Source organism: Protopterus annectens, chromosome 1.part0, assembly GCF_019279795.1.
Source record: "Protopterus annectens isolate FY-2018-M chromosome 1.part0, PAN1.0, whole genome shotgun sequence".
In the NCBI taxonomy this organism is placed as follows: Eukaryota; Metazoa; Chordata; order Ceratodontiformes; family Protopteridae; genus Protopterus; species Protopterus annectens.
In genome coordinates, this window is record NC_056725.1 from 1,662,109,124 (window position 1) to 1,662,135,957 (window position 26,834).

The window sequence follows — 26,834 nt, forward strand, 5'->3', positions numbered from 1 at the left end:
ATATATATATATATATATATATATATATGTATATATATATATATATATATAGATAAATATATATATATATATATATATATATATATATATATATATATATATAAAATATGCATATTGCGATTTGTCAGTCACTCTGTAAATAATGTAATTTGGCTATTGCTTTTATACCCTTGAACTAACTAAGATATTCTTTTTATATATGATATATGTAACTATTGTATTTCATCATTGACTCTGCATATAATGTTATGTAGCTGTTGTATGTTCCCTGTGCTGAGACTGAAATAGGGCCAGTGGGATTATTGCTGTACCTGATTTAACAAATTTAAAATAGAAATAAATATATTTCTGTCCTTAATTTGTTTTTTAGGTTCTGGATATACTGTCTGAGGTTTGTCCCGTATAGGGCATGAAGAAGGATTGCTTGTTGGTGTGACTGCAGTCATAATATCCCATGTAATGTCTGGGATATTTAGACTCCCTTACAGTAGTGAACAGATCCTTAATGCTGTCTCTGAGACCAAGAGCACTGCATCGGTGCACCCAGACAATATCCTAGGATGCCTTCTAAATAGCATGGAGCATGACCCATCAGGCCCTCAGGAGTTGCTATTTAACTGTAGTCTCTAAACAGGCTTCGTGCCTCATGAGTGGAGAAAGACAACAATCATCCCTCTGCACAAAGTTGGGCTATCTACAGGCCCTGGAAACTACAGACCCATAAGTCTCACTAGTCTTGTATGTAAAGCTATGGAAAGAATTCTCATGAAGGTGCTCAACAGAGGTATAGTAAATCTCCCGACACTGGACCCAACCCAGTTTGATTTCATCAAGGGCAGATCATGCCTACTCAACCTGGTGAACTTCTTTGAGAGGGTCACCAAAGCAATGGATGAGGGCAAAGTCGTTCACACTGCCTACCTTGACCTGGCCAAGGCATTTGACACAATGCCCCACTGTGTTGTTGTTGACAAACACAAGAGGTTGGGTACAAACCTGTATGTCACCTGGTGGATAGCCAAGTGGCTCACAGACAGGACCCAGGAAATTAGAATTGGGGGTCCAAGTCTACAAAGAGGCCAGTCACAAGTGAAGTCCCTCAGGGATCAGTCCTTGGACCTCTCCTTTTTGGCATTTACTTCTCAGAAGTTAAGGCCAGTGAAAGTGGTCTCTGTCTGACTAAATTTAAAGATGATTGTAAATTAGGAGGTGTCATTGAATCTCAAGTTGACACAAATGTTCTCCAGGAGGGGCTGGCATAGACGAACAACTGGTGGCAGAGCCATGAAGTAAAGCTAAATGCCAAGAAATGCATAATAGTAACCTTTGGGAAGTCATCCATCCCTGCTAACTATCATTATTGACAACACACCCCTTAGAGTTGACCCAGTAGTCAGGGATTTGGACACACACACATAGTAATCTAGCCTTTGACCGTCATTTGTCTCCAGTGGTGAGGAAATAATTCTATGTAGCACAACTTATAAACAAAGATATGGTATCTAAGTCCAAGGAAGTCATTGCTCCACTGTATTCATCATTCATCAGACCTATCATTGAGTGCAATGCCCCCTTTGGTATGTACCTAACCTGGCATATCCAACAACTGGAACATCCACAGAGGTTCCTCACTAAAAGAATACAGGGCATAAGTAATATGTCCTATGCAGACCAGCTCAAGGCCCTATCCTTGTACTCTGTCTCCTGCAAGCTTTTGAGGGGAGATCTATGCCTGGAATTGTCAGACCCCACTCTGGACCCCCTGCATATCCACAAAGCAAACAGCACCAGAATTACCCGTTTTAAAGACTTAAATCTTGCCTGTGATATAAATAGGACCTGCTGGAGAGAGAGGCATGTTTCCCAGAGACAACTCTGCCTAAGGAATAGGCTCCCCATCCGTATGAGCAGAGTTCCTCCCTAAACCAATTCAAGTGCAATTTGGACAATTGTATGGGAAACTGGAAATTCATCTCTAGTTTGGCAGCTATTTCTCTGATGGACAGAGGTAACCTGTAAATGGTTCCTCTCCCAGACCCATGCTTACACTTATCAAGGGTATCAGAACTTGTCAGAGGTTTAGGCTTAAAAAGGCCCTTGTGGGCGATAGCCTAGTAAACACCTGTGAACCTATAAACAGTACTTTTATGCACTGAGGAGGCTTTTTTTGTGATACATAGACCACTGAATATGTTCTGGAACTCAGACAAAAAAACAGCCTTGTTATGCTGTAGTCTAAGGGCAGAGCATGTACAGCAGGTCAGCCATGGAGACAGTACAGTGGTGAGAAGCTGGAGCAAGTTTGACAGCTGTAATATTCAAATTTTCTTGTCATGTCTCACAGAGACACACATACGGCAGATTAAAGTTATCAGCTTTTAAAGCTGTTAGTCTGTCAGAGTTACACTTCTAGCCCCTGTCTGTGCTGCATCAATAAATGCTTTATAGCGTTCAGAGCTGTAAAACACTTGCTCTTACACTTTTTTCTTTAATTAGTAGTAGCATTACAGAGCAGTTGAAGTCCTGTATACTGCAAAAAAAAAAAAGATTGTGTCTTTCCAATCATAACTAAATAGTTCTTTGTTCTTGACATAAAAATCAAGATTCATATCCCAATCTTTCCTTTGCTCCATTCTGGTGGTGAATTTTGTGATATCCACATCTGAAGCACTTAACTTGGCTATTATTGAAAACACTATAGCAATTCTATATTGTTTTCTCATTTGGAGACATATGGTTGTGCAGAGCTGTAAAGAGCAATTTAGTTCCTTTTTCCTTTTTGGATGTGGCTGTCAGGAGCTGCTCTTCTCATTGGCTACTTCCCTGTTCTGTTGTTTTCTCCCTAATCTTTTATACAAGGCTAAAGCTCAGCCTTTTCTGTCCTCACCAACTCTTACGTGTCCCTGTATGCTTTACCGCCACACTACCAACACCTTGCCCTTGTATTAAGGCCACTAATTCAAGTAAATCTTTGCCTAGACTGTAGCCACTGATATTGCCTTCTGTTTTGTCTGTCATTCCTTTATTTTCTTGTTCCACACCTGTGTTTCTGTTTTCCATTTCATGTTCCATTTACTAATTGTCTACTGTTCTCTTTTCAGAAAATTGCTTTAATTTCCTAGTACTCTTTCTTCTGTATCCCATCCTCCTCCAGAATGCTAGTATAAGTGCATTTTAATTGAACATTTAAGTCTATACTTGGTAATCACGTTTTCTCTCATGAAGGTAGAAATCATTGCGTGTGTATAGGCCTGCTAATAGCAGAAGTTCTTCAGGTCTCAGTGAAGACAAAGTCCCTAGGCATGTACTGCTGCACCTCATCATGTGGATCACACTACCCTTTCCCATGCCAAGGATAAACACCTCAAAAAATATCAATATTACTAATGAAGTTCCCTCACCATTCTCTCATACTCATCGTGCACTTTTCTGATTCCTTTCTAACCTGCTTGTTTGGTCTTGCATGAACAGTAAGATTCCTTCTGAAAAATAAGGTGGATATCTATGTGATTTGGTAGTAGTGCCATGCGTGTTCTGTTTGACAAAGGAAAAATCATCCGATTGTTTGAAAATGTGTGTTTAGGAGATGGGCATTGTCATTATAGGAGCCTGAGTAACAGCTACAGTAATAAAATCAGTTAGGAACAAATTATATGGATATTGGCATCTACTTCTTACTTATATAGTTAAGCAAAACATCATTATTCCTCATCAGTCCTTACTCAGGAAAGTCGGAAACAAAGTAAACTTTGACCCTGTCAAATTCTGACAGGAACTTCACTTCTGTAACTGGCCTATGTTAAAACACCTCCCCTTAGAAGAGGCAGTTGCATATTTTAACAATAGATTTCTTGATATCCGTGACTTGCATGCACCTGCCTGTTCTAGGCGAACAAAGGCAAAAACTGCCCCATGGCTGTCTTAAGAATCTGGACTAAACATTTCCAGCAGAAACAAAATCTGGGCTCTATGGCGCTCCACTAAAGACCCCTACAATCATGTTAAATACAGGCAAGCTAGAAATGAGACTAAAAAATCCATTCTACAAGACAAAAAACAGTACTACTGTAATTTACAGACACATCATTTACCCGTAACTTGCTCAAAAAAATTAAAACCCACCACACTCTCAGCTGATCATCTCCCTACTGAGTACCTTCAAAAATCAGCTGATGCCATAGCCTATCCAGTATCTGTACTAATTAACCACACCATAGCAGAGGCAAACACTCCCACCATTTGGAAAACATCCTATGTAATCCCACTACATAAAGGAGATTCTTCCACTGAATTCTCCAATTACAGACCGATAGCTATACTTTCTCCACTAGCCATAGCCTATCCAGTATCTGTACTAATTAACCACACCATAGCAGAAGCAAACATTCCCACCATTTGGAAAACATCCTATGTAATCCCACTACATAAAGGAGATTCTTCCACTGAATTCTCCAATTACAGACCGATAGCTATACTTTCTCCACTAGCCATAGCCTATCCAGTATCTGTACTAATTAACCACACCATAGCAGAGGCAAACATTCCCACCATTTGGAAAACATCCTATGTAATCCCACTACATAAAGGAGGTTCTTCCACTGAATTCTCCAATTACAGACCGATAGCTATACTTTCTCCACTAGCTAAGATTATGGAAAAATGTATACACAAACAACGCATGCACCACTTAATTCAGAATCACCTCATGGCCGATACCCTGCATGGCTTCCATCCACACCACAGCACAACCACAGCCCTGCTAGTGTTCACCAATACCATTAATAATAATCAAATATTCTCATCCCTCTTCTTGGATCTTTCAAAGGCATTTGACATGGTGAATCACCAACTTTTGATTCACACCCTGCAATCTTTCTATCTAAATACCAGTGCCATTCAATGGTTTAAATCGTACCTCACTCGGAGGCAGCAGGCTGTCCTCTGGCAGAACAACCTCTCCAGCCTATTACCTAACACCCTTGGAGTGCCACAAGGCTCCATATTAGGACCCCTACTGTTTTCCATCTTTATAAACAACCTATATACAGTCATCCTGAATGGCAGCTGTATCCAATACGCTAATGATTCCACCCTGATTTGCTCAGCCACATCTCCCTCAGAATTAAGGTCCGTTACCCAATCCATCTTTAATACTATAGAAACCTGGTTCTCCGAATGTAGATTATTGCTAAATCCAAAAAAAACCTAAAATGCTGTTATTCTCTTCAACACAAAGGTCCACACCATTTACCTTCACCACAAATGTAAAAGATGGCACAATAATCACCCCTGACTCCTCTACAAAACCGTTAGGAGTAATAATTAATAATAACCTAAAATTTGACCTTCATGTTAACCAAACGATCAAAATCATCAATAAAAAACTAGGGTCACTGTATAGAATAAAAGCCTTCCTAACCCCTCCGGCTATGGTTGTCATAGTTTGCTCCCACCTGCTTTCAACACTTTTTTTATGTGCATTCCCCCTTCTCTCTAATCTAAATAAAACTATACTCAATAGACTCTCAGTCTGTTACAACCACAATGCCAGGTTTGCCACTGGCCTACCTTTTAGAACACACCATTGCATAAACCTGTAACAGCTTGGGTGGCTAGAACTTCCCAGTCTAATCCAATATAACCTTTTGATTATGGCTAATAAAATCCTCTATTATCCAGATAACATGCCAGCTCTTAAAAATATGATCACCCACCACAACAGTCCAAGACTGCTCCGATCCTCAAACAGACTACAAATTAAGGCGATTAAAATTAACAATGTAGCCGGTGACTCTCTCTCTGCAGGCAAAGCATGGAACCTCCTTCCAGCTAACATTACTTTGCTCTCCTCCCTATCCCAGTTCAAAGCTAAACTCAAACAACATATGGCACTAAACTGGCTTTGCCACTGTAACAAGCCTGGCTAACTCTCACCATGAATGTATATAATCTATTAATCAAATTACTGTTATTTTTTTTCCCTTGACTGTTACCAGGGGTAACTTGAACATGTTATCTGTTTACATGTCCAGGAATATTATGTGTTTTTTCGTTCTCTTGGTCTATTAAAGTTTGCAGTGTCTGAGGAGCTGAGCCTGTTTATCATTATATATTTCATGTCTGCTTATGACATTTGTAAATATCTCATCTGTAATATGTCTTCTTTGTTATTACTTATCTGTCTACCTTGGTAATATGCCTTCTTTGTTATTACTTATCTGTTTACCTTGGAGCTTTTCTCCCCGGGCCTCCACTGAAAATGGACATTAATCCAGTTGGACTATCCCGGTCATCAAATGTAAAATAAATAACTTTACACTGCTATTTTGTCTAGTCATTTCAAAGCCACTGGTTATGGGTGACAATTACAAGTGATTTCGCATTTGCATTTTGAATGGTTTGGGGTGATGGCCAAAGGTTACAAGACATTTTCTAGACAGGACTGTCCATTTCTGAAACTAGTAAAACCATCAAGAGGTATCCACACTAAGCTATGGTGCTGGTGCTGACTGTGGGTTGTGAACGTAACATCTTTAGCAGAGAGTACAACAGGGGACTATTTACTTATATAACTTCATTTTTCTTATCTGCAGGAAAACCAGTGACCAAGCACATCTTTCCAAGGGTGCCTGGGGCTTCTGGGATATAGCCACGGTCCTGACAAGATGTCTGGTAAGTCTGGTTATGTTCTTGGTCAGTATTTATCAGATAGAATATACAGTGTAACCTGTCCAGTATACATTCTTTAAGTATGAGAAGTTGTCTAGTTGTTTTTCACTGCATGTTTGGAGTTTGTACAATAAGTTGTACATTAAGTCCCATTTAACAATGATGTTATTGTCTGCTTCCATGGAGGCTGTTTCAGACCACTAGTCCATTACTGGAATGATATTACTGCTCTGTTGGAAATACCTGCTTTCACACTGAAGTTTAAGCTTTTTATGTCTTCTTGTATTTTCTGTACTGTAACCTTTACATATGTCAAATTAGATGTGGACTAATCAAGTGTGTGACTAGTTGATTCACAGGGCGGCTAATAAAGTCATGTATTGGATTTTGGATGTACAAGCTCAGTTTCTCTCATAGAAAGATTAATGGGATTCTTCATTTAACAGGACTTTTTTGTAGAGAGGTTACTTGTTTACTGATTTACTGCATACAGTTTTCTACAAGAGATTCTTTTACAGACATGACTAAAGGCAATGGCACTGCAGTAGTACAAGCAAGAAAACATGTTCATGTAGTAAAGTAATATTTACAGCCAACAGTAGAAATGCATATCTCTCTCTCTCTCTATATATATATATATATATATATATATATATATATATATATATATATATTATATATATGTGTGTGTTGTGTGTGTATTTATGTATATATTTTTATCATTCAACAAACATTGATATAGAAAATATTTCTCACAAGCAATGCAGATTGCATGAATGGTATTCTTTTCTTGCACATCAAGACTTCTGTAATAGATCACTTTTATCTGTCAGTCTCAATTTTTTCTTGAAACTGTAAATTATTATGTTAATAATGGTCAGCATACAGTCAGAAAATACCTTCATATTTTTTTTGTTTAAAAAAATTGCATTAACCAGTTTCTCTTCTAACACTAATCTGTTACCTAATGAACTATATGGAAACAACAACACTATTTAACATTGATCCTAAGCATGCAGCTATTTCTGTCACCACCCCTATACTAATACCTAGTTGTGGGGTACCAGTGATTAATCTCCTTCTGTTATCACTCATGTTTGTGTTTATATCATTCTCCCAATTCTTGCTAGTCTCTTGTATCCTCTTTCTAGTATTCCCATACTTTCCATTTTCTAGACAGGTGCTTTCTTTCTCCTTGTTCTTTTCCCTTACTTCCAAATCTCTTATTTCTTTCATCGTTTCCAATATTTACCCCTTGTTTTTTTTTCTTAGTTTTCCATTTTTTGCTACTAAGTTTTTCCCCACTATTGAAGTAAAGAAATTTATTCCTTAATGTCGAGTTGTTTTCTCATCTGTCTATCTTGGTAAAAATAAGGCCCTAGTAAGAGTCGCCGGTTCCTCACCCAGTTTGGTGGTAGTCCTGCTGAGTTCTGGCATTAACTGATGTAGCTAGTCACTCTCTCAAAATACATGTTCCCATGTACTGATCTCTTCCGTGTCACATCCCCAGCAAAGCCCACTTAACTGTAGATGTATCCTTTCCACCTTGTCCACCTCCTTTCCACCTTCGATGTTCTCTAACTGCAGAACAGCTCAAGGAGCGCAGTGTAATGTCATTGGTTAGGGACCATAACTTAAGAACTTTATTGCCACTGAAGTGTGCTTTCACTCGGGAGCTTCAAATGATTAGTGACGATCTCTTCACCAAGGCTGGGCAGATAAGTACTCATCCAGGGGAAACCTTTCATGTTGTTGAAATTTTTGAAGAGAAGTTAGGCTATGACCTCAAATTTTTTTGAACACCTGTATTGAATTATTATTTGTAACACAGGGAAATTTAAATTTATATAAAAATAATCAAACTGTATTAAATTAATATTAACAAGTATTATACTTCACATATATTGCTATATATCATATGATCTAAGCATAAATTATTCATTTTCTGCCTCCCCTTTTTTAAACAAGAAACAACTTTATTAAACCATCACTTATGACATAAGCAATTGTACACTTTTAGAAGAATGTTTATTTATTAATACATTTTTGACCAAAGAAAACCCAAAAATAGAAGTTATGTCCTTACCATAACGTTCCATGTGGAGTGTTCATCTCACCTTTGTTCTTACACCTGGGTTCGGAGCCGATCCTCGGCTCCGTGTTGGCCGCTTGGCAAAGCTCTGCATCGAGAAGAAGCTCGAGACCAACCTAACTCCCACAATCCCCCTCTGCCTTTACCTCAGATCTAGTTTACAAGCAAACCAGAAGTCAACAGAAGAGAGCATAACTCATTCATGCCAAACAAGAATAAACATAGCTAAAAAATATAGCCACAACAACTGCTCAAGGCAGAAGCAGGAGAAACAAACCAGACACCTAAACTGGACGTTCTTCCTGAGGGTGGGAGGGTGGGAATGTAAGAACAAAGGCGAGATGAACACTCCACATGGAACGTTATGGTAAGGACATAACTTCTATATGTGAGAGTGTTCAATCTCGCCGTTTGTTCTTACACCTGGGTAGCGTCCCTAGCTCCACGTTCCTGAGGAACTCAGGGGAGAACATTCCTGAGCACAGTGGAACCAAAGGTTGCCCTGTCCCTAGAAATCCTGTCTACTTTGCAATGAGAAATGAATGTATGTGGTTTAGACCAAGTGGCAGCCGCACAGATAGTGTCTAACGGCAGGCGGGCTGCATGAGCCAGGGATGTAGATACTGATCTTGTAGAGTGCCCTTTGGGCTTGACAGGTAAAGTTTGCTCAGAGGCAGTGTAAACAAAAATAATACAATCAGAAAGCCATTTGGACAGGGTTCGTTTCGTAACTGCCATACCCTTCTTGCTGTCTGCGAAGGCTACAAAGAGCTGGTCTGTTTTTCTGTGATCCTTTGTTCTGTCCAAGTAAAATCTGAGTTGTCTATGAACATCTAACTTGTGTAACATATATTCCAACTTATTGGAGTGGTTTTTGAAAAAGGTGGGAAGTTCAATGGACTGATTAATATTATTAACGGAGCAAACTTTGGGAAGAAAGGATGGATTAGTGCGAAGAGATACTCTATCAGGGTGAAAGATCAAATAAGGGTGTTTAACTGAAAGAGCTTGAAGCTCCGATACCCGCCTGGCCGATGTGATAGCCACCAGAAAGAGGGTCTTCCATGACAAAAACTTCAAAGGACAGGAAGAGGCTGATTCAAATGGTGGTAGCATCAGCTGTGATAAAAGAAGGTTCAAGTTCCAAGGTGAAGTAGGTGGTCTAATATGGAAAGATCCTTTTAGAAAGGCCTTACAAAGTCTGTGAGCCATAATAGGAGCCCCACTTTCTCCCACATGAAAGTTTGAAATGGCAGCTAATTGCACTCTCAAAGTGGCAGGAGAAGCCCCTTGGTGGAACAGTTTGGTTAAAAACTCCAAGACCTTATTCAGAGGAGCTATTACGGGATCCAATTGTTGTGTAGTTGCCCAGTGCACAAAACGCTTCCATTTACTAGTGTAAATCTTTGTAGTGGAAGCTTTATGAGAAGCCACCAGGATATTTTGAACTGCAGGGGATAGAAGATCAGACCTGGCTAAGAAGGGAAGAGGAGCAGCCAAGCTGCTAGTCTGAGGGAGAGAAGCGACGGGTGGAGAGCCCCTGACGAGTGGGTCAGCAGATCCGGCTCTGGGTCCAGGATCCAGGGTTCCCGAATTTGGTGTGCCAGAAGAAAGGGAAACCAGATTTGAAGAGGCCAGAATTTGGCAATGAGGATAACTGTCCTTTGCAGGTTGCTGGCTTTCTGTAGAAATTTTGAAATCAGGGGAACAGGAGGAAAAGCGTACAGGAGTCCCGGGGGCCAATCGTAAACCAGAGCGTCCCTGGGGACTTCCCCTGGAGGGGGTAATAGGGCAAAATAGCTTCTGCATTTGGCGTTCATTGGAGACGCAAACAGATCACAGGAAAGCTGGCCCCACTTGCGAAATATTTCCTTCGCAACTGACTGTTTGAGGGACCACTCGTGAGGTAACAGGATGGCTCTGCTCAACCTGCCCGCTATGATGTTGGATAACCCTGGGATGTGTGTTGCTATCAGAAAGTGACCCGTGGACTACGCCCATTGCCAGATTCTCATGGCCTCTCTGCATAGCTGATAAGACTTGGTTCCCCCTTGCTTGTTTATGTACCAGACTACGGACATGTTGTCCGTCTGAACTGCAATTGTCCCTAGAGGAAGAAGGGGAGCAAAGTGTTGCAACGCTAGAAACACTGCCCTCAACTCTAGAACATTGATGTGCAGATTGTATTCCAAATTGGTCCATTCGCCTTGGACTGTCTGTCCCTGAAAGATGCCCCCCCACCCTATCAGGGAAGCGTCCGTGGTCACCGTTGCTGTCGGCGTGGGTAGCACAAATGGTCTTCCGCTGGAAAGATTGCAAGTCCGGAGCCACCAAGCCAGGTGTGATTTGCATATGTTTGTGATGTGAATTTCATGCGTCAGGGGTAACTGTTGGAACGACCATTGTGCAAACAGTAGCCATTGAAGAACTCTCGTCTTCCCAAGGGTATCGCAATGAGAGAAGCTGCCATGAGACCCAAAACCTTCAGAACCAGTTTCGCTGGGGATTTTCTGGATGATAGAAGAAGAGATATATGGTTTTGTAGGGAGGCTATCCTTTCTGGAGGAAGCCTTAGAATTAAGCAACGCGTATCCAATTCTGCTCCTATGAATGAGATATGCTGTGATGGCTGTAGTAAAGATTTTTCTAAATTTACGGAAATTCGAGATGAACACAAAGTTGTAGTGTGTAATCCCTGGCCTGAATCAGTCGACGCTCGGTGGTGGCAGAAAGGAGCCAGTCGTCCAGATACGGAAACACCTGGAATCCCAGGCATCTCAAGTGAGACGCTACCACTGCCGTACATTTGGTGAAAACCCTGGGGGCTGAGGTCAGACCAAAGGGCAGGGCTCGAAACTGAAAATGACTGGCTCCCAGCCGGAAGTGCAAGTGATCCCTGGACGCCCTGGCCATTTTGATGTGGTAGTATGCGTCCTTTAGATCTATTGAGCACATCCAGTCGTCCTTCTGTAAAAATGGAAGGATCGATTGAAGCGTGACCATCCGGAACTTTTCTTTCTTGATGAAGGTATTGAGTTTGCTTAGGTCCAGAATTGGCCTCCAGTCCCCTGTCTTCTTTGGAACTAAAAAGAACCTTGAGTAAGTTCCGAATCCTCTTTGGTCCGCTGGGACTGGTTGGATGACTCTTTTTTTTTTTTTTTTTTCTAGCAGCTTTGAAATTTCTATAGCTGCAGGGCCGCGCAGATGGGGCGGCACATCTGGGAGTCTTTTTCTGCAGAATTGGGGGCAATAGGAAGGGAATTCTGTAACCTCTGGTAACAATGCTTTTTACCCAATTGTCTGATGTAAGACTTTGCCAGGCCTGAGGGTATAAAGCTAAGCGACCCCTGACTGCCTCCAGAGCAGGACAGTCGGGCCTCCTCTCAGGAGTGCTGGAAAGGTTTCCCGGGGAGTGTATCCCTGTCACCTTGGTTTTGCGGACCCCCTCTGCCGCCAGGGCGACGTCTTCCACCTCTGCCCCCTCCTCTGCCTCTAGAGGGGGCATCACCCTGTGTGCCTGGGAAAGAACCTTGGGGTTTTTGAAACCACATTTTTCCACCACGTTGCCCTTTGGGGTACGGTCTGGATGGGGTGGAAAAACGGACTCCGACAGCAGACAAGAGTCTTTCCATCTTGCTCACACCGGGTAAGGGTCTCCTTTACTTTGGGGCCAAAGAGAGTGGCACCATCAAATGGGGCGTTAGTAAAGGAAGACTTGAAGGCTTCCGCAAAGGAACATAAGCGCATCCAGGATTGTCTACGAAGAGCAATCGCTGAAGCCGCTGCCCTACTCGATCCTTCGGCTGCGTATGAGATCAGCCTCATGGACGAGTTTGCAATAGATGTAAGGGTATTGAGATGTGCTGTAACCTTCTCCGAGACAGCAGCATCTGTAGTACCCTGGAGGGTATCTCCCAACTCTTTGATTAGATCCCTCTGTAACCGTGTGAAGTGGGTCAAATAGTTCAGGGATCGCATAGAAAAAGCCGCTGAACTAAAAATGCGCTTCCCATACCTGTCCATAGTCCTAACTTTTATGGGAAGGAGAAGCTGTTTCTGCTGAAGTGGTTGTCTGAGTAGACAACACCTTCCTCATGAGGTCGAAGGCCCCCGGGTCCCGAGTTGAGGTATCCCCCGGTTCCGAAGAAATCGGAGGAATCCCCGAGACAGGCACCGAAGGCAACGACCCCGAGGATGGAGCCGAGTCGATCCGAGCCGAGGCTCCGAGAGGGAGTGTCGGAACCGAAACATCGGTCCGACTCTCAGTCCCGGACCCAAGGATGGATCTTCGGCTCCGAGACTCCGGTACTGGGTCCGACGGAGTCGAGGTGAACGGTGCCGACCGAGAAAAAGACGGTTCCGGCACCGAGGGCTCCACAATCACCAGATCAGCCTCTCCCGGCTCCGAAGGCTGGATAGGCCTCGGAGGAGGAACAGGTGGAGATAAGGGAAGGCCTTCGAGTCTCGACACCAACTGGGAGGAAACAGAGATGAGTTTGGACAAGGCCGTATTCTCCATCAATTTCTGCACCATGCGGTCTACATCGGTGTCGGAGAGGGGCCTAGAAGAACGCGTCGAAGGAATCGAAGACGGAGCCGACCTCAAAAGTGCAGGAGGAGGAAGCTCTGTCACCGGTTCCAAGACACGAGGCTCAGTAACTGACAACAGTTCAACACTCGGCCCCGAAGTCTGTGGAACCGGTGATCGAACTTTGAATGAAGAGCTCAGAGCCAATGACTTGGGCTCAGACGTCTTCGATTCCTTCGAGGATTTAGATGCCTGGTCTGATGCATCCAGAGCCTCTTGGAATGCAGGCTTCAAAAGGCCCCTATCCATAAGTTTCCTGCGCCTATCTGTCATGACCCTTCCACTGAAAGAATGGCAGATGGAGCAGTCTTCCTGCAGATGGAGAGGGCCAAGGCAGTAGACGTAGGAACTATGATTGTCTGTGACAGACATTTTCTGTCCACATTGGCACCGTTTGAAGCCTGATTTAGCTTTTTCAGACATGTTTACAAAATCAAATCCAGAAAACAGTGAAATAGCCAGTACTAATTGTCCAATCCAGTAAAACTTGTCAAATCCAGTAAAATTTGTCAAATCCTGTTAATAAAGTCACATCCAATAGTCAACTCCAGTAAAAGTTAAAGGGTGGGGTAGGCCCCGAGGGAATAACTCAAAGAAAGTATATAAAAACTATATACGGAACCGAGAAACCCTCGATACTCTACTCACACATACACACACACACAGTCAACTTTAAGAGAATTTTTTTATACAAAATAATACAAGAAATATAAGAAATAATTAATCTTAGCTTTGAGGTGGTCCGAGCTCATCAAAATGATGCGAACGTTGCAGCGGCAAACTAGATCTGAGGTAAAGGCAGAGGGGGATTGTGGGAGTTAGGTTGGTCTCGAGCTTCTTCTCGATGCAGAGCTTTGCCAAGCGGCCGACACGGAGCCGAGGATCGGCTCCAAACCCAGGTGTAAGAACAAACGGCGAGATTGAACACTCTCACATGGTTTATTATCAAGTATGTTCACTGAAATGTGTAATCTAAGAAAGAGGTAAGTCTAAAGAAAAGGATTTTAGAACTTCTATACAAATCCACCATAATATGGATGTCCAAGCCATTAAAAGTATAATAATTAATAACTGGAAGATCTTTAATGGCTATCCTGAAATCACTAAGGTAGTAGGTGACGGTCCTGCTTTTTTTTATACAAAAGAGAGAGAAGAGTTTCACAAATTATTTCCAAGCCAAATTAAATGTGCCTAGAGAGAAAAGTAAAAAAATAGGAATGGTGAAATGCTTGAACTGCATTTTGTGTGACTATCTGTATACTGTTTCTAATTAAATCAAAATCAGTAATTATAGTGTCGAAATCAACGGCTGTTATATTTGCAAGTCTATATTTGTAGTATAGTTAACATTCTGCATTTCTTGTATGTAATTTTATGTGGGTCATAGTGTAAGAGAATTGTACAAACAAATTTTTAAACATAAATATACTGTACAAGTGGGAGCTGAAAAGAATGCCTTGGGAAAGCATTATAGGTATAATGAATGTATTATCTTTTGTTTAGCCTCTTCCCACATATCCTTAGCTGTCACATTAGAATAATTTTTAATCCATACTCCTAAATATTTCATTTTATTATGTCCCATAAATACAGATATTACTGAACCATGCCCCATAAATACGGATATTACTGAACCAATTTGTATGTGGGTACATAATTTATCACTATTGCCTTTGTTTTAGCTTCATTAATTTTGTATCCCAAAAAGATTTGAAGCAGTCTCGAAATGTTCCACAACACTGTAATGTCTCTTTATGGCCTTATGTATGAAATAATATCATCTGCAGATAGAGCCAGTTTTTCTTGACTGCCGTACCAATTATATCCTTGAATTTCTGAGTCCCTTATTTTCTTTGTCAGTGGTTCTAAATATAATGCAAGTAAAGGGGAAAGAGGACAGCTGCCTGGTTCCTTTGCTCAAGAAGAAATTATCAGAGAGGACCCCACTCACTTTAATTTTTGCCTTTGATCCCTAATATTTTTTTCCAGGCAAAGCAAATGCTTCCATTGCCCTGTTCATAAAGACTCGGCTTACTCTGTCAAATGCTTTCTCTGCATCAAGACTCCCTAACAGTGGTATTTTCTTACATTCTGCTTTCCTCTGAATCATCAGTGTTCTGTTAATGTTGTAAAATGTTTGCCTCCACTCCACAAAATCACATTAATCCGTATCTGTCAATTTTGGCATTACTTTTGTCATTCTTTCTTTCACACTTTATAATCATACATACATACATACATACAATGAACTATGAACCTATGAACACTTTATAATCATACATACATACAAATATATCAAGCACGGGCATAAATGCCCTTGTAGCTTGCCAGTATACCAAAACACTTGTCCAATAATAAGTGTCTAGGCTGTTCTTAAAAATATCTGAACTAGTACTTGCTTTAATGTAATTTCATTTGGTAGTCTGTTCCATGCATCAGCTGCTCTGTGAGAGAACCAATTGCTACACTTCTCATTCCTATAGAATCTACATAGGTTGTTTGATGATTCTCTAATACGTTTTGATAATCCCAAACATTCCCAGAGGTAGTTGTCCCTAAATGCCCTATATACCTGAATAAGATCTCCTCTTAAATATCTGTAAGAGACACTGTACAAGTTCAGATATTTTAGTCTTTCATAATAACTTCACATCCATGGATGCCCTTGGTATATTTCCACTGTACTCTTTCCAGTTTACTCATGCTTGTTTTTTTATAGGGTTTCCATATTGTTATTCCATATTCAAGTTTGGGTCTAATGTAATCAACATACAATGACTTCATCATTTCTGATTTCCTAGACTTTATAACTCTTTCTGTACAACCTATATTTCTGTAAGTACCATTAACCAATTGGTTGATGTGATTAGAAAAACTCATAGCTGAATCTACCCATATACCCTGGTCCTTAAATGAGTCTAGTTTCATTCACTCTGTACTGTATCAAATATTCACCCTTCAATTTTCTCCCAAATTTCATATGCTTAGTCCTTTGATATATTTATCAGCATATTACTCTTCTGTGCCCAAATGGTCAATTTAGTCAAGTTATTTTGCAGACATGCCTTATCTGTAACACATGTAATCAGTTTACCCAATTTCAGGTCATCTGCATATTGACCTGTAGAACACCTCAAATGAAAAAATTAGGTCTGAAAGATGCAACCTAAACAAGTAAGGGCCTAGGACAGAGCCCTGTGGGACACCTTGACTCTAACCAAGGATTTCACCTGTCCATTGGCTGTATACTTGCCATGCCCTATTTATAAGCCATGCAGCTACCATCTGATCAGGAGTATGTCAATACCTAGTTGTTCTTATTTATTGAACAATGTTTTGTGTACGACCCTGTCAGATGCTGAAGTTACATCTATATAAATTACACCACAGCACTATTTTTCATTCATAGCTATTATTATGTTATAGAACATCATGTTACAGGTGGTGAGAGATCTGTTTTCAGCATATGCATGCTGATATATGGTTTTAAGTCGCAACCTATCCAATTCTGACAACTTATTCAATATTACCTTCTCCATTATTTTTCCACAACATGAAAGTAGTCTATATGACTGTGGGTTTGTCCTACTTCCCTTTCCCTTAAAGACAGGTCTAATACGTGCATGTCTTCCCATATTTATATGACCTAGTTAATAATTGATATAATGCTACCATAAGTTCTTGCTGAAGTGTTCTCAGGTCATTGTTACTAATTCTATCTCCTCCCTGTGCTGTGTTTGCATCCCGTTTGAGCAGTTCTTTTCAGTATAATCTAATTTGATTCCAGAATCTGAGGTTACCTGGATGTCACTAGGACAGCTTATCACCCCTTTTGTGGAGCTAAGCTGTTTTGCATAAGATTTTGTAAATAGGTCTATAATCTGTTGTGTATGGGAATAAATTTTATAATCTGCACACAGTTTCTCAGTTTGTATGTCTTTACTCCTTCCACATCTTATGTATCTGGTTTAGTATTGAAATGGGCATGAATGAAGCTGGGTCTGATGGATCTTTACCCTCTTTAGGTATTACAGCTACCACTGCTTTGTTCCGGGATGATGGTATTTCTCCTCCTCTTAAAATACTGTTAAACAAAACCTTCCAGATCTTTATCAGTTTTCCCTCCTAGCTTCTAACTTCCACAGGTATACCATCTATTCCTGTGGACTTTCCTGTAAATTGGTTATACATCACAATTTTTATCTCGTCTCCTCCTGTCCTAACTGTTAGTAATTGAGCCTTGACTACCTCTAACCTTGGCATATTTAATTCTTCCATTAACACTTCCATATGTATGTTTTCTTGATTTCCATATTTCTCTGCATTATACAGACTTTCATAGATTTTCCGAAATATTTATAATATCTCTGCAGGATCTCTTGTTACCTTTCTTGTTGTAGACTCCCTAAGCTCGGCAGCAGCCCCTTCTACTTTGTGTTGCCTGAGTCATTGTGCTAAAAGTTTTTGTGCTCTACTGTTATTATCAAAGAACACTTGCTTCACAGCAATCTTTCTAAACTTGTGCATATTATCATGGTAATCCCTTATTTTCTGCTTAGCATTCTGCAGTTGATCATCATCTTGTTCTATGAGATTCCCCATTCTGCAATTCTTTAACATTTGCCAGTCACTCTATTATTACTTTTTAACAATGGCTCCCTTTCTTTTATTTCCACCGTATTACTCCACCTTAATTTTATCCCACTTCCTTGCTATATTTTCAGAAGAATTTTCTGTCCTCTCTAATAGCTCCTGAGTATCCACTACCTGTTCCTTAAATTCCTCTTATTTTAACAGATAAGTGGAAAGCGCCAGTGTCTCATTTTTATTTAATTACCCTGTGTTTTTATTTTCATTATTATTGGCACATGATCTGAAATAGTTATTGGGTGCTTATCAAGACTTCCAATTAAATGCACATCTTCCTATGAAATGTAAATTCTCGCTAGAATAGCCCAGTTTTTATATGTTGGGGAGTAATATGTAAATTAACTCCGATGTCCTATTACTGAATTCACATCTTCCATGCCAAATAATTTCATAAATTTCTTCAAAAATCTACCATCTTTTGTTATAGTTTTCCCTTGTGTGCCCCCAGACGCATCTTCACTGTTGGAAATCACATTTCATTCCCCACCTATAAGTAATATTCCTTGCTGAAAACTGATTATTTCTCCCAGAATTTTTCTTAAGCTCCATTATAGCAGTTGTAGGTGGAATATAAATACATGCCAGTGTAATCTTCCTCCCCTTGCCAGTAGCCCCTTAGCACTACAAATCTGCCACTGTCTTTTGTATCCTCTTCTATCACCATTGGAGCTCCTATTGCAATTAATATAAGTGCTCTTTCCCTTTATCCCATGTATTCCACTGCTAACCATCTTGAAAACCTTTTTTTATCAAATTCACATGTTCAGTTCTTTCCAAGTGTGTCTGCTGTAACATAGCTATTTGCACTCTACACTTTTTAATATAGTTCACTGTTCTTTCTTTGTATTTATCTGTGAGACTATTGACATTTAAAGACATTACAGAAAGAACCATTGCATTAACAAAAAAAGTTCCCACCTTTTATGTATAACACCTTTTTTGTTAAACGTCTAGTTCCAGCTTTTGTGTCACATGCATACACTGTTTGACAGGTTGAACTTTTATACAGTTATTTCTTGTCATATCCATTTGAGCCTGTGTCACTTCTTACAAAACATTTTGTTTCATTGAAAGCCCTAAAAACACCCCCAATACCCCCTTAAAACCTATTAACTTAATACTAACACACAAAACTATGTACATTTTCAAATACTGAGGTTTTACCCTCCTAATAGGAACAGAAATCCCAAACTGACAGCCGTACTCATATACTTGAGGTAACCTAAAAGAAAGGTCAAACATGCTATAAGACACATGGTGCAGCCTGTGCTTCTACTAAGTGCTAATTGGTTTTGTCTTTTCTTTATAGCTCTTCCAGCTGGGAACACCCCTGAATGCTTTCAGAGAACATCATCTCCTAGCCAAGTTTCTCTTTTTTTCCCTCAGTCACTTTCCATCAGACTGTAACCAGTACTTCTTTATCAGATTGTCTCCATGGAGACACAAGAACCAGGCAGACAGTTTTTCTTTCTCAGATTTGTTCCATAGAAACATGAAGACCAGCTGCAGAATTGCTACTGAGCACATATGTATTTACTGGAAAAAAGCCTCATAATGTTAAATATTCTTTTTCATTTACTTGCTTACTCATAAAACCTGTTACTAAATCAGTCTAAGATCATTAATCCAGTCATTCTCCCATGCAAGAATGGGAAAAAGCACACTATTTTTTCTTTTGACATGCTCTTTTAACTCATTCTCTCAAGTACAGTTTTGAGTATGTACATTGAACTCCCAGTGGGTGTGGCTTCAGCCTTTAGAACAAAATGAAGTTATCACCATACAGTTCAAACAAATATATATATTTCTGGAACTGTAATTTTTACTAGAAAGCTGTAAATGACAAACCATTCAGGCTAAATTAATCTTTGCATTTTTGGCATTCATTCATTTTGATGCTTTTAAATTGGGTTTTATAAGCCACAAAAAGTTAGTGAATATTAATTGTGCAATGTTATATAAACATGTTATGATATCTCATTAACTATTCAAGCATGTACATACTGGTAGTACAGCTGTGAGCTTTCATATAAGGGTGTGCAGTTCTATCTTTGTTATCTGAATGTTGTTGTTGTTTGTCTTTTGGCTTTTCCCGATTTAGGGGTCGCCACAGGGGAACTCCGGTCCGCTAATGATTGGCAGTATGTTTTTACGGTGCTGAATTGCAAGCTCGACGCCCAACCTTCAACAAAGGCACACCCATTCACGTATGTCTTTCGAAATGCCACTCAACTGTGGGGAGGACATGCAGACTCCACACAGAAGGCACTCCCCACACTCCAGCCGAGAATCGAACGGGAGAACCTCTTGCTGTGAGGCAACAATGCTACCGCTGCACCACCGTGGATCTTTATCTGAATGTTGAGATATTATTAAGAGAAATATGAAAATTATTACAATACAAATAAACAGTGTACAAATAATATTCAGTTTCTTTAGCTGCATTAGACAGAGGTCAAATATCAATTCATTAATGTTTGCCATCATGTATGCTTCAAGATGAAATTTACTTATACCTTGTATGTAGCATGGTTTTGTAATTATTAATGCAAATGTGAGCAAGCAATATTTGATGCCTAAAGATGTTCATAGGCATTAACTGCAGAAATGCCTGGAGGGACACTCTGCTGTAATGAGTTAACCAGGCTTTTTTTTCATTGTATTACCTACATTTCTTAAAACTGAACAAGAAGAAGAAAGAAAAGAAAAAAAAAAGAGTAGCAGCAGCTGTTTACAGTTTCAATGACACTTAAAAATAACTGATAAAACTACTTTATAGCATCCAAAGAAAACCATACACTACAAAAATAGTGCTATTAAGAAAAAAAAAATGATTTACTTAAGTTAACTTTCTCCTTCCTTTTCCCCTCCGCAAAGCATTTTTGAACATTAATGACATAGTAAGGTATATGCTTTAAAGTCCCCCACAAGTCCAACAAGTTCTGAAAAAGTCCAATATTTCCAGATTTTCTTGATCTGTCATATTTTACACATATAATTAATGTATTGTAATCCCACATTGTTACTGGTTTTATTACTGTTCATCTCCAGCTCCCAAATTCTGTCTCTGCTTCATTTCCAATGTACTCCCGATTCTTCTAGCCAACTCTCATGCTACCTTCCTTCACTCCAATGTTTTCTGTTCAAACATTGGAAAAAAGTTTCACAGGTACAGCTTCTCTGTGGTCTTTATAACCAGAAGAATAAGAAGCAGGATCGCTTTCTGTTTCACAGCTCACTTTTTGTTGGACAAACTTTTGTATTTCATCCTTAACATGTACTTCATCAATGTGTCCCTCCAGGGAAGAATAGTATGAAAACAGCTGTGTACAGCAGTTTGAATCTCACATTTGTGTCTTGAAATTCCCTGAAAAGTGGAATAAATGTGTTTCTCTTCTGCATGGTGTGCAATGAGTAATCATTCTCCAAAAACACTCTGCTACCTCCCACTTTTAGTACTTTGTCCTTCTGCCACAGTTTTTCAACATCAACTCCTTCTGCTGGTAGGATTGCATCTTTAGTATTAAAGGTCTAGGTTGCTTTCTCATAGCCAGGTTTGGAGCATACACACAATGTGCCCTTTCAACTAACAACTCCTGCTGTGGAATGCCAGTCCAACTGGTTATTTCTGCTTTCCTAAAATTAATGCATTCTGTTCCTTCCATCTTCTCTGGTATAGCTGAAAATTTCAGGTTCTCCCTACATGCTCTGTCCTTTAATTCTTTTATTTTTTAAAACATATCTTCCTGAGCAGTTTCATATTCAGCCAGTCGTTTCTTCATTTATGACCTCAAAATGTTTAACTTATTGTCTGGTTTCCTTGTCTGGGGAAATAGTGTAAAAAAATCACTTTTTCTTTTTAATTTTTAACAAAAATATACACGTTTTACAAATAGAGAATTGACATGATGTTTTGAGGTTGTCATAAAAAATTTTATCTGAAATCTTTAAAATCCATGTGAGGGAGTTTCACCAACTATTCAAAGCTCTGCTACCGACATAAAAAAACACTTCTGGTTAGAGCATGGACCAGGCTTTAGGCCCTTCAGTTCTTCCCTGCCCCATTTACAAGAATAAACAAGTTTTATGTGATTTTTCGATAGTCAAACCTCACCTCAGCCCCAATTAATGACTCTTCTGTGGCCAGTTTGAGTACCTCATACTGCTCATCAGTTTTTCTTGATCCCACTGGCATTATTGTTCGAATCCTCCAAGGACTGGAAGACAGGCTGTCTTTTTTGAGGGTGACTCGCACTTTTTGGTCTTTGAGGAGGGAATGGATGTTGCTCTGTAGAGAAACTTTCCCAAGGAACTTTATTCCTGAGGAAGAGCCATATCTTTGGGTCAGTCTTTTTATTGAGATCTCTCAGGAAATGAAAACTGAAAGATGTATGTATTCCCCAGTTTCACAGAAGATGGACAAGGAAGATTGGCTGGGTTTTACTAAGGACTTATTTTACACCTTTAAATTCTGTTTCTTCAGAGAATTTTCAAAGAAAAAGACTTCAGTCTCTGTTTTAGATACAGACTCCCAGTCTGATGGACAGTGACTTTATTTCTGTCATCCTTCTCACAGTATTGTGTTTTTGGTATGCTTTCTGGCTATATCCTTCATGAGGCTTTTCCTTGTCAGAGTAGACCTCAACAAGGAACAGTTTCTGATTTGTTTTTCCCAGCCATTCTCTGACTTCAGCCAGGGAATATCTCAAGATTCTTGGTTTCATGGCTTGTACAATTCCCAAGATTACTTTGACCAGACTTCACGTAAGGAAAATTTAATGGTTCCTCAAATCTGTTTGGACCCCAAACCAGCACCCCCTGTCTTTTTACATCCTACTGTTGGGGTTTGCCCAAAGGGAGTTACATTGGTGTGTTGGACCAGTTATCACTCAGCCTAGGTGAGTTCTCTTCCCTTCTGGCTTCTGCACAGTTGCACAGTTGCCTCAGGATATGGTTGGGTAGTGGTTTCAGGGGGGGGGGCATCTGAGGAACAACCAGGACAGGCTAAAATATGTAAATGTGAAAGTAAATATGGTAGTAATAAATGCTGTCAAATCTCTAAACCATCTTTTGACCCCATGCCTTCTAGTAATCACAGACAATGCCACGTTAATGTGATACATAAACAAGGGGATACAACTTGTAACCCACTTTTCAGTCTAGCTGTACAGCCTGGGACACAGCAACTCATCACAAATTTTCCATTCAAGCTACCTGCAGTCCATCAGAATAAAATATCCTTGCAGAAACATGTCTCTGTTTTTGTAAGAAAGTCCTTCGGTATTCCACAGCTTATAAACACGGGGATTGTGTCTAGATCTAGGGATGTCATTGTTCCCCTTTACTCAGCCCTCATTAGGCGAATCATTGTGTAAAATAGCTCCTATGGCATGCATCTGTCCAGACATATGCAACAACTGTAACACCCACAGAGATGCTTTACGAAAAGGATCCAATGCCTAAACAACATGTCCTACATGTATTGATTCAAAGCTCGGTCACTATAGTCTGTATCCTACAGACTTCTAAGAGGTGACATGTATCTGACACACAAGGCATCCTCCAACCCATTACTGATGGAGTTGCTGCACAGTAGCAAGTCAGTCAGCATCAGAAATGCTCTGTCTGGGGATCTAAACCTATAAACCTCTTCTTCAACATCAACAGAACTGTTTGGAGGGATGGTTATATCTCACAGAGGATACATCCACTGTGGAACAGACTCCTTAGCCACATAAAATGATGTCCACCCCTGTCCATATTCAGACACCACTTAAATCTGTGGATGGGGAAACAGAATTTACCTTAGAACTGCCCCCTGTACTAGTAAGGGATAGATGAAGCTCCTAAATATTTTATGCCATGTATGGGTCGCTTCCATTTATCTATGGCATGATCACAGTTATTCTCATTAGGGGTAGTATATAATTATCAACTGTGGGATGGGTAAGGCCAATCTGTACTAACTGGGATAAGTTATTTTGAGCACAGAAATGTAGATTGACTGGGCTTCGGGTGACCTGCAGGGGCAGCTAGCCTAGTGCTAGCCTTGTGAATCTGTGAACACATTAAGCAGGGCAAGGACAAATCCTCATAAATGGAAATCAAAACCAGGGGCTTGCCATGAATTGATCCAACTGTTGGAAACTCACCTTATAGATTAATTTCCTGTCATGAATGGAAGCAAACAAAAGTGATTCTGCTCCAGAATTCCTTACAAGCTGGCCTGGAAGATGGATGCTTTGTCATTCTCATGGATGGGAATGTTGCTGTATGCATTTCTACCCTTTCCACTGATAAACCACGGTCATTATAAAGATTCAGTCTCATTCTTTAAAATAACCAAGGGCAATTACCACAAGCTTCCTCACAAAATGAACTTGCACACGCAAGCAGTGATTGATATGATGTCCTTTTCATTCTTCCTCAACACACATACCTCTTTCTTCTGCTCCTTCTCCCTTTGATCCACAGAAGAAATGGTACGATTTTTTCTCAAGGTCTTTTTAAAGGCTACTAAGTCCTTTAATGCCTCCTCATTGCAAAAAACACATTTTGAAGTACTAAACATTGGGGGTTCTAAACCTTCAGCTATACCTCCTCTTCTGGAAAGTCTGCAGGACATATTTGTAGCAGCTGGCCTTGATCCTGAATTCCAATCACCTTCTCCTAAAAACAGGTTCTGTAAAGTGCCATACACCCATAAGTTTTTTTTTTTTTTTGGTGTGTGTGTGTGTATAAAAATCCCTCTTATGATACAGCTGTAATTTCTGGTGAGTTTGACAAAAGAATCCAAGATTTGTCGTCCTATTAATGCCTTACTTAATGACAAGGATTATAGAGGTATGGAAAGAAGGTGTATACATCTGCTGCACTTTCTTTGCATACCATTAACTATCAAATTGATAATGCCTAGGTACTTTTTATCACTTCTGACAAGTTAGTCTCGCAGATTTTTCTGAACTGGACAGTAAGTCTTCTTGTCTGTGCTGCACACTGTTATTAAGGTGTCAAGACACTTCATAAATTGTAGTTTGTGATGCAGCTGATGCCTCTTCTGGGGGGTGCAGCTACCGGCTGTTTTCTGAGAAGATACTCATAGTAGTCTACATTCCCTTTCTGAACATGTTATAGCCAAGCTGTTGGATGCAGCCTTAGACAGGGATAATCACTTTGGTCCGGCTGCTGTTGAAATATTTAAGAACCATCAGGAAAGTATTAAAGCTGCTTAAAGGCCTGCAAAATATTATCTTCATCAGTTTGTAAATGTATTTATTTATTGTTTTAAACCGTCTTTATTAGAAAATGTTACCACAAACATTGGTGAAAAGAATGCGTATATGAAGTTAATGGAGTTTGATTTTGTTTTTAAAGCAACACTACAATATACGGGAACATTTATAATTTATTGGCTTATTTATTCTTGATGCAATTAAGTGTATATATTTTATGATGTTATTTTAATGATTTAAAATTTTGTTGAATGTTAGTAATGTTTTCGAAATATAAGTTATATGTAATAGCAGTTTATGGGTTTTAGATGGAGCCATTTTAAAAGTTATTTAAGTGGACCTTGGGGACATTTGTCTGATGAAATTCACATACTGCAGTGTGGACAAAAGTGCTTATGTTTTAATAAGAATTGGGACAATTCTTTGGCATCTACACTTTTTATTTTTAATAGAACATGTTACAGTACAATGGTAATAACAACAAAAGAAAAAAGAAAGGAAAGCTGCAACTTTCATAAAATTGATAACCATGAAAACAAAGTTCTGTGTTCTGAATTTCTGTTCTTATAAGTAACTGTATTGGGGAAACACTTGTCTTTGACAGGAAATGTTCTGTGTGGTCCACCCTAATTGCTGCTGGAGGGGGGGGGGCTGTTTTGACTGTGCTTTTGTTTTTTTAAGTACTAAATCCATTGTAGCAAGCTCCAGTTGTGCTAGATCATCCATTAATATCATGTGTTTCATAATTGTAGGAGTTACTGATTTCTTTTTTATTATACATTTTTTTTTGCAGCCAACATAAGTAGATTCAAAAGGTTTAGGCCTGTCGGACTCGGGCAGCACAGTGAACCCAAGTAAAAAGGTCCTAGTTGACTCGTACACCAGTCCTGACCAGATAGAGTTGTGCAATTTTTTTTGTGATATTTAAAGGCCCCCGATACTGGAATTCCAAAAATATATGCTTCTAGTCTGCCAGTTTGGACGTTCTGCACCTTCAGCAGCTAAAATTAATCTCATTGAGGATTCTGGCAAGTGTATGTAGCATATAGAGATATTTAAGCTGACACTTGTCAATTGAAGGATGGAAATTTTCTAGAGTAGGTAGCACACCTGGGTGTGGTAATCCCCTTTTTAGACCAATTAATATCTACTAGTGCAGTGTCCACATTCCTCTCTCACATGAACCTGTATTTATTCAATACCTTTTTGAGTGGGTGCTGAACTTTCTTATAATAAGCTAATTCCATACCTTTCAACTATACAGATTTCTGCCTCACATTTTTGGTTTGTTTTTCATAAAATTACTATTTTCTGGCCAAATTATTGGCAAATCATTGAGAACTGAAGTCAGAAAAAAAATGAAAGACCTTGAGTTTCAGACTTTATACTCTTCAGAAAATTCATGCTAATGCAAAACCTGTTCTAACTAATTTGTAAGAGTAATATTTAATAATGATCTGATGCCAATTTTCATTCATTCATCAATGTATGGGTTTGGATCTGACACCCCTGTCCGACTCGGCCATTACTCTTTATCATGGTCACCAACAACAAGTTCCTTTCCTACCCATAATGCATTATGCTTAACATCCCTCAGATCCTT

The 26,834-nt window shown here is 39.7% G+C and overlaps 1 protein-coding gene across 2 annotated transcripts in view; it reads left to right on the forward strand.

Moving 5' to 3' along the window:
- The window catches only part of SGSM3 (small G protein signaling modulator 3), a 1,391,341-nt gene that overhangs the window by 191,473 nt on the left and 1,173,034 nt on the right, over nucleotides 1-26,834 (forward strand). For both annotated transcript variants that reach the window (XM_044068352.1, XM_044068343.1), the window contains exon 2: nucleotides 6,594-6,672. In XM_044068352.1, the coding sequence (XP_043924287.1) occupies nucleotides 6,666-6,672 (7 nt within the window). In that variant the 5' untranslated portion in view covers nucleotides 6,594-6,665. The remainder of the gene's footprint in view (nucleotides 1-6,593; nucleotides 6,673-26,834) is intronic.